The sequence below is a fragment of the Fibroporia radiculosa genome (assembly GCF_000313525.1).
Source record: "Fibroporia radiculosa TFFH 294 genomic supercontigs, scaffold4739, whole genome shotgun sequence".
In the NCBI taxonomy this organism is placed as follows: Eukaryota; Fungi; Basidiomycota; class Agaricomycetes; order Polyporales; family Fibroporiaceae; genus Fibroporia; species Fibroporia radiculosa.
The window spans coordinates 1-12,650 of NW_012133718.1; the positions used below are offsets into that span (position 1 = coordinate 1).

A 12,650-nucleotide genomic window follows, 5' to 3' on the forward strand; every position below is an offset into this window, starting at 1 on the left:
TAATAATCATTTCTCGCTCTTTGCTCTTGACCATCACCCGTATCAACACTATGTATGGCCAACACGGATCATTCGATTTCGCTTGCTGCTTTCCTTGATGAATTGACACTGATCTCGAGGCTTCGCGGCGGTGTTCGAAATTTAGAACGGCTGAGCCATTCTGCCGCCCGCACCTAAAAGCTCAGCCCATCCTGTTTCTTGTCCTTCGGCCCCCAGTTGATCTGTGTGCCAAAGTCTGATAGCAGCCCAAGGACTGGATCGTGAGCCGCTCTGTAGTTCTGCTCCATCCATGCTTTCACTAACAGTCATACAGCTCGGCTTCCGATTTTCGCAACTCGATCAGTTTGAATACCACCATGCGTGCCACTATACTCTTTTTTATCGCTACAACCGTTGCCGCTTCCGTAGGCGTCAGGTATGTCGACTTTTCCGAGTTGTCTGTAAGGACGAGGCCAACTATTGTTATGTAGCGCCACCCCTGCTTCATATCACGATGGCCTCTATGCGCGTGGAGATAGTGCTGGGATCTCACCGTACGGAGATTCTCATCTCTCTGCTCGCGGTGCTTTTCTGTCGAAGGCTAAAGAAAAAGAAAAAGTCCGTATATAAGACTATCATACAACGCAAACGCTCGTGTGTGCTAACCATTATGATGCTTAGAAGAAAACTAAGGACTCTTATCCACCAGCAACTCTCCCATTTATACGACCAGAACCCAAGTCACCGGCGAGGGATGACTCACCTTCCCCATATTCACACGATGCACTCTTAGATTATTTGAACCGACCGTTACCCCCGTTGCCCCATGCAGAGAACGGTCGGGTGCATTCTAACAGACGACAAGGAACACGATCACCCCGACGAGCGTGGTCCTGAAGATGACTACGAGGACTCTTGGGATCGTAGTCCCATGCACGACGAGCGATTCATGAACACTTGGACCACCACATCCGAGCTCTGTTCGCGCGTGCGCTCCTCGATATGCTTGACTGATTTAGCCATTAACGGATATCGTGAGTGACACGCTATTACTGAGGGCTTGATACAATATCATTATACGATGGCGCGTTTTCGTGGTCCCGTAGCGAGACTGGCTCTCAGATTGAAAGGAAGGAGACGGTCCGAGTTTGAAGGCACTCGAGTCCACTTTTGTTCTCGGCATTGTGTATCTGAACAACCTTGAGGCTTATTCAGCTGAGACAGTGGGTAGATCGGAATATTCCCCCGAAAGCATCACAACTTTCACTGGACGGATCGCTTGGAACGGGGATGACACTGTCCAACAGCAGTGAGGAACCGGAAGGCTACTTGGGATGCTTGTTTGAAGGCCGCATGCGTGATGCCGTAGTATGGGCTCAAGTTTCCCCCGGAGCCTGGTATCTGTGTATATATGAGCGACATCGCGTCCATCGAGTACAAGGCAGATTGACAAGTCAACACAGCGTCCAAGACCGGTCACTCACATTAATCTCCAGATGTCTCAGTCGCAGCCCACAGCGAAATGTTTTTCGTTTGTTTGCTTTTAGCTGTATGTAACAAATTCGTATACACAAAGCGACAGGAGAGAAGGCTGCAATGGCGGCGTCGGCTCACGCGGTCTCGTCAAGGAAGCCATACCTCTATCCCTCATCGCAGCGACGGCTGTGGCTAGATTGCAGATCCAGAAGTTGACAGGACAAAAAGGTCTTCAGACTAGAATATACTGGTGGATGGGCCAGACACTGAGGGTAATTTCTACTAACAGGTCTCGTCAACGTGTGCCAAGGGGAGCGAGAGGTTAATCTGACGGAAGCAAGGCCGCTCATGAATCAGTCATCCTGTGTATATCCCTTACTCGCAAGTGAAAGACTCCTCAAGAGCACAGGATCCACGCCCAGAAAGTTCTGGGTCCGCTGAATTTATCCTGGATACGATTCAGACGCATGAGACCTGATCGTGAAGCGTAATGAAAAAATGAGAATCGAGGTGCACAAAGCTGCGTGCAGGAGATGTCAACAGGATCTCAAGACATATCTGTGCAGACGGATAACGCAACACCGAGCGATCTTAGCGCTTAGATGATTTATTTACCGAACATCACAATATTGTGCAACACCTGATTGGTGCACATACGAGTCAAAATGATGAGTATGACGGATGAAGCAGTCTATTCGACGCACCTTTCATCCCGCCAGGAGCCTAAATGAGACGCATATACCTAGGTCAAATGACTCTCAACACAGTGACAGTATTCTGTCGAAAACAACGGTTCAAAATGCACGTGAATCCAAATACATGAATAACAGTACGGGTACTAATACAGCAGAACATGAGAAAGGATGCAATTACCGGTGGACCAAGAGCGATGGATAACATATATGATGGATAGATCCAGGACGCACGAAAGAAAGGAGTAACCGGACCAGGTCGCTCATTCTGGTTTTTTCGCTTCCGCGATTGGATTTGATGCAGGAGCCTCGACAGATTTCCGTCTTTCCAGCACTTGGACCCACTTCTTTGGAAACCACCCTTCTCGCCCATCGCGTGTACGCCCTTTCCACCACTCGCTCCCCTCCACCTGAACAGGACATCAGGAATGACCATGAATGTCGATATCAAACGACGAACCTCGAGTCTCGGATCAATCTCCGCACCCGTCGCAGGGTCCAGCTTGCCCATGATCGCCACGATCTCATTCTCCTTTATCGCTAGCTCCGCAGGAGACGACGGCTCGAACGGGTAGAGCGCGCGGGCAAATGTCAGCTGCGAGGGATCGAGCGGCGGTAGTGCGCCCTGCTGTTGCTCCGCCAGCGCCTGCTGCCGCGCTACGAGCGCACGCACGAGCCTGTGCATCGCATACGGCACCCCGAGAACGGCGAGGAGGAAGATGATGAGCGGCTTCTTGCTTGCGCGCGGGGCGGCCTGGCTCTGCGGCTGCACGGGGCGGCCGCTAACAAAGTCCCTGAACTCGCCCTGCATCGCGCCGCCCGAGCGACGGCCAGTGAGAAGGTCGCGAAGCCAGCGCACGAGGCCAAATAGCCCGAGGACGCTCCCGAGAGCGGCGCGCAGCTGGCCGATTTGGTCGACGACGCCGACCATGGCGAAGAAGCTCGAATGCGTCGCCATGAACGTGCTCTCGAGCATCTGCGCAACGCCGCCAAAGGTCTGCACGATGGAATGCAAGAGAGCAAACGTGTGCTGCGTCGCGCCCTCGAGTGTCTGCGTAAGCGTCGGCTGCGAGGGGTCGGCGCCGAATGCCCCACCGGGCATCCCGTAGCCGGGCATGCCACCATACATCCCGCCCATGCCGTACGACCCGTACCCGCCGTACATGCCACCCATTCCACCCATCGCCCCCATCCCGCCCATCCCGCCGTACCCCATCCCGCCGTACATGTTGTTCATCCCGTAGGACGAATACGAATTGCCGCCGAATCGATTGTAGGGGCTGTATGAGGAGTAGGGAGCGGCGTAGCCGGTGTTGGGATTCGTGAGCGCTGAGGTATTTGACAGTGCGGCGGGGCGAGTGGGGATGGAAGGGGGTGCGGACGAAGATGATGAGGGAGAAGGGGCGGAGGGGGCAGACGCTGTGTTGCTAGTTGCTGGTGCTGGAGTAGAGGTCGTCAATGTCGGCACTGGTGCAGATGCAACCACTCCACCAGCTCGTTCCCAGGGCTTGGGGGGCGACGGCATGTCTAGGATGTTCGGGATACTAGAGGCGGTTACTAACTGAGCTAGTCTGGGTCACTGGAAAGCTTCGTGGCAACAGAAATATACGGGCCCTGTGGTAGAACATGTTAGCATCTTGAATTAGTTGCCAGAATGTGGACCCGCACTTTTTGAATGGACAGAAGTGTCGGCGGGGACAGCGCAACGTTAGCTTGAGGGTAAGATAGAGTCGGCGTGGGCGAGAAAAGGTACGCGCCAACTTCTGCGTATTGCACGCTGCCAGGATGCAGACGCCTGCCATTCCTGAGATTGGTGAGATGGCCGAGCGGTCTAAGGCGCCAGACTAAGGTATATGTAATCTGGTCCGTGTAGGGCGTGGGTTCGAATCCCACTCTCATCATTATTTATTTTCTATCATTCCGGTGTCACTTCACATTATGACGATTGACACTTGCTCTCACGTTTTCCTCGGACGGTGTGCTTGCTTTGCTTTTATCGCTTGACGTTGGGGTGATGCTTTCCTGGGTCCCTATATGAGAGGAAGATATGTGATCCCTGGTTCGAAGTTCAAGTGTAAACACTTGGCAATGCGCGGACATCATTTTGTCCACAGGCGACCAATCAGAGGCTACTGAACCACCATGTTCGGTGCTCAAATGTGATATCCAATGCTCGGATTCAGAAAATTGAGTGAAAATGCATGTCCGGCACATGCTCGACGGCCGAACACTGTGTTTTGCGCCCGGTAGTTATAAAGTCGATGTTGAATGGTCATTATACACTGAGAGAGTTTATTAGACCACTATTATTGGTGTAATACACACTCAACGGTACATACCTTGAAATGCTGTATAAAAGTGACACATGTCTGAAACCAGTGCTTACAGATTGCTACTGTGATCGTATGTTCGGAAAGACACGCGCAAAACAGGCGGCCCTGGGTCCTCTCCGACAAGTTGGACGTTTCACATTGATATGTTCGACTCCCGAACTTCGTCAGTGATTGCGCTAAAACCTAAATATGGAAATACAGACGCTTAACAGGCGGCCTAGGGTATAACACCTCTCCGACAAGTTGGAGGACCTGCGTCACCAGATCGTATGTAAACAAACACGTCCTCCACTGAGAGGATTTATTAGGCCACTATTATTGGTGTATTACACACTCAACGGTACATACCTTGAAATGCTGTATAAAAGTGACACATGTCTGAAACCAGTGCTTACATATTGCTACTGTGATCGTACGTTCGGAAAGACACACGCAAAACAGGCGGCCCTGGGTCATCGCCGACAAGTTAGAGGTTTCCGATCGACATGTTCGACCGCCCAATTTTCGTCGGTGATTGCGATAAAACCTAAATATGTAAATACAGACGCTTAACAGACGGCCTACCTCTCCGACAAGTTGGAGAATCTGCGTCACCAGATCGTATGTAAACAAACACGTCCTCATATAAAAGTCGAGTCTATCCCCTCTCTCGTCCTCCAGCCCTCAGTTGATCTGTGTGTGCCGTCAAGCAGCCTCAAGCTCAAGTACTGGATAGTGAGCCGTCCTGTGGTGCTGATGAACCAATGCCTTCACTAATACCCACACAGCTTGATCCGCCTGGCTCTCTCCTGCTTGCCCTTCACGACGCCCGTTTAACGACTCCAATTTCACGACTTGATCAGTTTAAACGTTACTATGCGTGCCACCACTGTTGTCTTCGTCGCTGCGGCCGTTGCTGCTCCCATATTTGTCAGGCATGTAGAGATTTCCGACTTTTCCGCCAGGCCCGAGGCTCATTATTGTTATGCAGTGCTATCCCTACCTCTTACTATGATGGTCTCTATGTGCGCGGAGACGACGCTGAGATCTCGACAAGACGGGCAGCGAGACGAGACTTTCCTCCGGCGACGCATTTGTTGAGCATAGTTCCTGTCAGTATTTCATATTATTCTGCGATGTGCACATCAGTGTAAGCTGAGTATCATATGCGATGGCAGGGAACCAAGGCGAATAGGAGTCGGAAGTTGTTAAAAGAGGCCCAGATTAGCCGGGCAGCCTGGACCGAGCGGAATGGAGCATTGATGCAAAATGGCGGAAGACCTCCGCCAAGGGACAGTTTCAAAAAGGCACCCCAAGAAAGTGGGAACAGCCCGTACGCCTACAGGCGAGCACTGTTCGCGCGTGCGCTCCTCGACGCGCTCGACTGATTGTTAGCCACGCAACGAGTTGGATGCTTGCGTGACAGAAGGATATGTGGAGTAGAATATTGTGGATAATACACGCTGCTGCTGAGGGCTCAACACAGCGTCATTATGCGATGGCACGTATTTGGGGTCCTATAGTGAGACTCACTCTGAGGAACCAATAGTCAAGGACGCACGAAGCCAATGCCAGCTGCGCCGACAGTCAGGCAGCTGCATGGTGCAGAGTTGTTATTGTCCCTGTCAGGCCCGGCCGATCAAGGGAGTCAAATCCTGGTCGCACTGGGGTGCTGAACGGAGCGTAGGCGGAATCGCATTACATGAGATGGTGCGGGCAGACGGCGTCGCGGCGGTACGTTGCGCGCGAGGAGACGCCAGTCGGCGCGGGCCCGGCCTATGTCTATGTTAGCTCCGGTGCTCCGGTGCTCCGGGTCGCAGTATGATAGCTCAATACATGTGTCAGTGGTCACCGTGGCCGACTGACGAAGTCCGGCGGTCGAACATGCGTCAGAAAACTTGCCGCGAGAGATCGCATTTTTCTGCACTGCTCGAAGCGCGATCACTTCAAGTTGGCTGGACTTTACATGCAAAGAACATGGCAAGTGGACCAACTTCGAAGGCTAGCGATCTGTCATGTTCGATGTCCAGATGTGATATCTAATGCCCGAGCTCAGAAAATCAAGTGAAAATGCGACCTCTTTTGGCGCAGGTCTGGCACATCCTCGACGATCGGACACCGCGTTTTGCCCGTGGTGAGCTGAACCCGGCGCAGGAGCGGACTCGGAGCAACAGCATCGCGTTGCACGCGAGAGGGACGAGCAATGTCCGTGTGGGAGGGCCCCACTGGCGTCGAAAGAAATTGTATCAGGGGGCGGAACATGCTGCACTCACTCGCGCAGTGGCAAGTTCGCAAGATTCGTTAATACAGATAGTACAGAGCGCCTATATATTTATGTTTATCCAGTCTGAAGGTTGGTGCTTAGTACACTCCCGCTAGACGTGCAAGACTCGCTTCTTCCGTTTCTGCGCTTACATACTGTGCAAGAATCTACAGACGCGATGCCATCTCAGCATCCACAGAACCTTGTCATAGGCGATAGCGTACTCACCTCGTTCACTGCGACGTACTTGTTCACAAAATGATCCCCAAACATCTCCTTGACACACGAATCCTCCTGGAATCGCTTTCTGGCGTCTACAATCGTCGTCGGAACCGCGATCCCACGACTGTTCTTCTCCTCCTCAGTCATTTGGGCCAACGGCTTCTGGATGTCTGCGAATGTCAGGAGCGCACCCTGCTTCACACCCTGCAGGCCAGCCCCCAGCACTCCTGCAAGAACTAAATAAGGGTTTGCTGCGGCATCTGGGTGTCGAACTTCGAAACGATGGTCTCCAGGCGCGCCGCACAGCCGCACGGCTGCCTCTCTGCTATTCGTGCCCCAGCATGCGTATGGGCCGCCTGCAACCATATGTTCCCGAGTGCGCTCGTACGACGCTGAAACAGGCATAATGAGTGCACAGATTGCTGGCAGATGCGTCAGAAGGGCTTGGAGGAAAGATCGCTCGGTGGGGGTTAGCGTGGGGGCACAGGCTGCGTCCGCCGCGCGGGCCTCGTCGGGTTTCGTTGTGTGCACGGACAGGTTCAAGTGCGCACCGTTACACACTGCGCCGCATTAGCAGTCTGATAGCAGTTATAGCGGGGTGGTGGACGCAAACTCACAGTCGTGTGCACTCACACGTGGGGCGAACGTTGCATGCAAACCGTGCTTTTTCGCGACACTGTAGGTGAGCTCACGAGTGTAAACCAGCGCATCCGCGGCTTCCAGCGGCGACATGGGACCTGTCACTATCTCGTACTACCAGACCAGGTTCAAAGTTAGCGGAAAGCTCGACTGTAATTCTCCACGCGCGCACCTGCCCTCGACCGGCCTCTCCGTGGAACATCTGGAGCTCGATTCCAGACTCCACGATTTTGTCGGCGATCTCTTCGAGCGCTGCTGCTTCTGCGGAATGAGCAGGTATCTTGCGCGAGTAGCACCATTCTGCTGTATTGACAAAGACAGGTTCTGGCGATGTCGCGCTGAGCAACATGAATTCGGACTCGAAGCCGGCCAGAAAGGAGACTCCTGCTAGGGTCTGCGCATCGCTGCGAATTCGTTGTCAGCACCTCGCACTCGCCTTGGATGGACTAGGTGGGAATGTACTGACTCAACGATACGTTTGAGCATCGTTCGTGGGCATACATCCAATGTGACGCCGCCGGAGGGAGAGGGCGTCTTATGTTCGAGGAAGCCCATGATCGTGGCATGGCCCGGGGCATAGGTACATTTCCGGAAGCTGCTAGGGTCAAAGACATACAGCCACTCGTTGAACATCAGATCGGGGTCTGGGACGAATGCCAAACCGGCAGAAAACCAGGCAGGAGACGCCATAGTGATACTGGGGCGCGATGAGTGCAGAAGTTTCACAAAGTACGAGCGGGACAGGACTTTGTAGCGGACAATATTGGCCGGATCAGCCCATTGTACGCGGATGTAGCGAATGTCATCCAGCTGAAGTAGAAGGTCATCGAAGGTCGTTACTATTGGTGTCTTGGGCTTATATGGCACACCGTAAGAAGTGCTTGTCGACATTGCGAGAAAGCAGGGAGAAAGTGTGCCTTCAGGATATCGGAGATGCGACAAATAAGCGCATTCTGTCAGCTTAAATATGCTGACAGGCAGCAGTGCGCCCGATCAGATGCAAAGGCACCTGTGGCAGTAAGTATGTTGATGCCTCGCGCGTAACCCTGTGTTTCATGTACTTCAAACGTTGGATCAGATCTAGATAAGATAATTCTCAACTTTGACACAATCAACTGGCCGCAAGAGGTGATCGAAACTTAACTAGGCTACACTGCCCCAACCCATAATTGCTCAAGCATTCACGAGAGACAGACTGAAACCTGGACGAGATAACTCTGTCGAGCAACGAGCGGGAACATTACTTGCGTATTTACAGATACCATTAGTGTAATGGCATCTACGGTCTCATAACTCACCCGAATCTTGAGTAATTTCTGCTCATGTATCCGAGAGTGATTAACATGCAAAGCGCGAATGTCGTCGCCGCTGCCGAAGCTGCCGGCACACTCGTGGTTTAGGTCGTCCTAATCAGCTCCGACATGTCGGAGGGTACTACATAGAACTGAACAAGTATGACCAAGCTAGATCATGTCGCGACTTACCACAGTCCGGTAGCACGCTCGACGCATGAGTATGTCTAGTAATCATCCGCCTCAGGCTCTTCCACCAGTGTCAATCGCAGTTGGCAGTCTCACAACGGATGCACCCGTTATCTATGGGTATCTCGTTACCCTAGAACCTAGATGGGCAATAATGCAGGTACGTCCGGGCGGATGAAGTGCCTGCACAAAAATGCAAGAACAAGATCACCGCGAAGAAGGACGGGTGACGTACAGGGACCGTAGTACACGACGATTTCGGAAAATGAAGATGGTGCAGCCTATCTACGTTTGGGCCAGAGAAGTACAGCCTCATTAGTGTCACTCATGCGCGCTTCCTGGTCCAAAGGGACATGTCCTAGATAATGAGGTCCAGTATCGATAACGATGGCATTGGATATCATGCTCCTCCCGTCAGATCCATTCTCCAGGTGATGCGCAACCACGCATGAAATCCTGTTCAGTAGGTATGGTTGAGGTATAGTCTTTCAATCTATAGAACACTGTATCATAGATCATCCAGACCAGACTGAATGAACCAATGTTGTGCCGGTCGCTTGGCCATTCGACCAAAACTGGCCATAACCATTCCCACGAGGCGGCCGTCAGCCACAGGGTGGCTGACATTGCGCGCGGCTGGTGACAGGATGAGCGAACCTTACTCGGAGAGGCGCACATGTTTGGTATTGGGCATTGTAGACGAATGCCTCCTTTGCAAGTCATGTATTCCTCGATGCGACCGGTACGAATTTTTGAAGAGTTATTTGTCACTATAGAATTCACAGCCAGGACAGGATTAAGAATTCTGCTACTCAGGAATTACAGTAGTATATTATGTCTGAGGCCTAGACATATGTGAATTGGCAATAACATAGCGCTCCATCACTGAACATCACTGAACAGTAGGTACTGATAGGAAGTGGTGATCCATGCCTATCACATCGCGCCCTCGCTCCGGGAGATTACCCACCTTGCGATACCGAAGATCAAGATGACGCCACATTGAAGACAAGGAGTATACATACCACGCGTGGAGGATGCCTGGAATCCACCCGAGAATCCAGAGACAGATATTAATCCAAAAGTCTGACGCAGATAAAGCTTTAGTTGCGAAATGAAATCGCGCAGGCGGAGAGACTCACCAGCCGCGAAGCCGCGCTCTGCCCGACAAGAACGTAAGTGATCAGAGGGCAATGAAGATCGCGATTCAAATCAGGTGGAACGCACTGAAAAATACGGCCAATGGAGGAATGAAACTGGACGTAAATTAATGTCACGAATGGGCGGTTGGTAGAGTATCTCACATAGCGAGGAAGTAGAGAATCACGTCGCTCGGAGACGACACCGCTCTCCTGTGTACTGGTGCATTGGGACCAGTGACTGTGGACGTCGGTGCTACGGGCGCGCTGTCCGTCGCGCCATATGCTTGTTTGGTGGTCATGATATACTGGGATTAATGTTTCCGTGCGCGTTGTCGTTAAATGCGAGAAAAGGTGTTAAGGGGAGCTGGAAGGGCTGGCAGATATGGAGCCCCTATATATGCGACAGAGAGGAGTTGGCGCCGAATTACATGACGACGGTCTGCAGGACAGTCGCCAAGTCCCACAGCCGGCGGGAGGAGCAAGCTATCATGACCGTGACGTCATCTATGAACCTCGGCGTGACCAGGTACGCGTCGCCACACGTGTCACAATTGTGACTCCTGGCGCGACTGTGACGTCGGTGGAATCTCGTCGACTTCACTGTCTCAGCATCATGATAATTTTTATAATTTTAATCATTAGACGAGCGACGGAGAATCCAACTACCGAGTAGCCCCGGTCGTCGTCTCTCAATCACAGATGGCTTATTTCATTTCTACGGTTTAGTGTTCTCTAACTTCTAAGATCCATCCTTTCATACTCACATTATACATACATCGAGGTGAGCCAGTTACGACGTGAAGCAACTGACTGAATATCCCCCGTAGATCATGCATATAAACTACGCGAGTGGCGACAACACAGCAAGTGTCTTCAAAGCAGCACGGCTGATGTTGCGTGTGATACGGAGACGTAAACATCCGCCCATCTATCCCTGGCGGGTAGAAGTATTCCCCAAGCCACCTCCAGACAGTCTCTTGCGGCGTTTTGGGGCAGGCGATTCAGGCTCGCTGACATGGCGCCGGTCCCTGCATGACGATGCAGTCGCCGACCTGTCTGCGACGGGAGATGCTTCCCATTTTCTTACGTCTTGCCTCCGACGTCGATCTTCCGCACATTGCGCCCGGACCCACTTGGAGCGTACTTTATCTGACACCTTCACTGGATTGGCCTTGTAGTGTTCAAGTGTGGTCATTAAAGCAGCATACAGGCTCTCCGCATCGTCGTACCTATGCTCCTGGTACGCTTTCTGGGTAATGTCTCTTCAGTCAGCTAGAAGCTGTGTGAGCGGCTTATGGTAACTCGGAAGGAAGCGTGTGAGCCATGTCACGAATGCTGTTCGGGATTTGGTCATGGTGAGCATCTTCATGACCACACTATCTCCCTCGAAAAGACTTGACCACTCTCGATAGAACATTGATGATGGATCGGGGTCGTTCAGTTGCTTGCGACAGGTAGCTGGGCCACTTCTCGAGATACAGACCCAGAGAAGCACCCAAAAGAAACCTTCAAGGTCGTGAATGACGCTGTGAGGTGGGCCATGGACAGCTGCCAAACGTTTGTCTCCCTCGTCGTCCTCTTCGTCGTCACTACTATGATCCTCATCCTTCAAGCCGTCCTTGTCTTCGTCGACATCGTTTCCGTCTTCGTTTTTGACCTCGTCATATCCGTGAACGCCGTGATTGTCCACTCTGCACTCATCTTCATCATCTTCATCATCTTCATTATCGTCGTCGCCGATTGAGGCGACAACGCCTACTCCAGGTTGCTCATTCACGCCCTCACTGAAGTAATACCTATTTCCCAGTATTTCTGCAGACATAGAGGGCCGAGTCCCCTGGTTACAGTCAAACATATCAGACAGGTCAACCATGATTGTCAAATGAACACACTCACAGAAGGGGGATCATTGAGCAGTGGTTGATGCATTTCGAACATGATAGCGCTGTCAAAATCAATGAGTACTCCATCACCGTCAGTCCCATCATCATCACTCTTGATGAGGATGTTCCCAATACTGGCATCACGGTGTAACACTCCACGCCGATACGCATTACGATTTCCTGTTGAATAAATCCTTCAGCTTCTGGCGACATCTCGTCATGATGTACCTGGCGGCTCACCAATGACTCCTCCGAGAATAGCACGGACGAGTTCATTCAACGAACGCGCATACTTGATCGGCCATCCGTACGCTGTCGTCGATAGCCTGGAATGCACCATGTTCAGTGGTCTATCGCCGCCTCTCAGCGAGATGAGAGGCAAAAAATCTTCCTCTATCAGATATCGAGGCGTCGATCCCCATTCTGTCTCAGGCGAGATGGAATCGTGATCCGACGCCTGCGACTTGGATGCCTTCTCAGCTGCCTTGAGTTGATCTGCTTCGATACAGCGCGGCTTGTCCTGAACGACCAAGCCGCAACGGATGAAAGACGCAGTTGAAT

The 12,650-nt window shown here is 52.1% G+C and overlaps 5 protein-coding genes across 5 annotated transcripts; 1 reads left to right on the forward strand and 4 right to left on the reverse strand.

The window, feature by feature from the left end:
• Positions 1 to 356: 356 nt before the first annotated feature.
• Positions 357 to 1,021, forward strand: FIBRA_08904 (uncharacterized protein; the record flags this gene model as incomplete). The annotated part of the gene is made up of 4 exons (XM_012330517.1): positions 357 to 415; positions 471 to 597; positions 661 to 822; positions 845 to 1,021. 4 exons carry the CDS (start codon positions 357 to 359, stop codon positions 1,019 to 1,021), a joined length of 525 nt encoding a protein of 174 aa, XP_012185907.1.
• A 1,389-nt stretch (positions 1,022 to 2,410) lies between these two features.
• Positions 2,411 to 3,672, reverse strand: FIBRA_08905 (uncharacterized protein; the record flags this gene model as incomplete). Its single annotated transcript, XM_012330518.1, has 2 exons — positions 2,411 to 2,557; positions 2,608 to 3,672. The coding sequence occupies 2 exons, from the start codon at positions 3,670 to 3,672 to the stop codon at positions 2,411 to 2,413; spliced, it is 1,212 nt and encodes a 403-aa protein (XP_012185908.1).
• Positions 3,673 to 6,820: 3,148 nt separating this feature from the next.
• FIBRA_08906 (uncharacterized protein) lies at positions 6,821 to 8,474 on the reverse strand (the record flags this gene model as incomplete). Its single annotated transcript, XM_012330519.1, has 5 exons — positions 6,821 to 6,889; positions 6,951 to 7,504; positions 7,562 to 7,697; positions 7,756 to 7,987; positions 8,050 to 8,474. 5 exons carry the CDS (start codon positions 8,472 to 8,474, stop codon positions 6,821 to 6,823), a joined length of 1,416 nt encoding a protein of 471 aa, XP_012185909.1.
• A 1,482-nt stretch (positions 8,475 to 9,956) lies between these two features.
• Positions 9,957 to 10,505, reverse strand: FIBRA_08907 (uncharacterized protein; the record flags this gene model as incomplete). Its single annotated transcript, XM_012330520.1, has 4 exons — positions 9,957 to 10,150; positions 10,207 to 10,224; positions 10,292 to 10,320; positions 10,369 to 10,505. The coding sequence occupies 4 exons, from the start codon at positions 10,503 to 10,505 to the stop codon at positions 9,957 to 9,959; spliced, it is 378 nt and encodes a 125-aa protein (XP_012185910.1).
• Positions 10,506 to 11,470: 965 nt separating this feature from the next.
• FIBRA_08908 (uncharacterized protein) lies at positions 11,471 to 12,429 on the reverse strand (the record flags this gene model as incomplete). Its single annotated transcript, XM_012330521.1, has 3 exons — positions 11,471 to 12,043; positions 12,103 to 12,269; positions 12,330 to 12,429. 3 exons carry the CDS (start codon positions 12,427 to 12,429, stop codon positions 11,471 to 11,473), a joined length of 840 nt encoding a protein of 279 aa, XP_012185911.1.
• Positions 12,430 to 12,650: the final 221 nt, after the last annotated feature.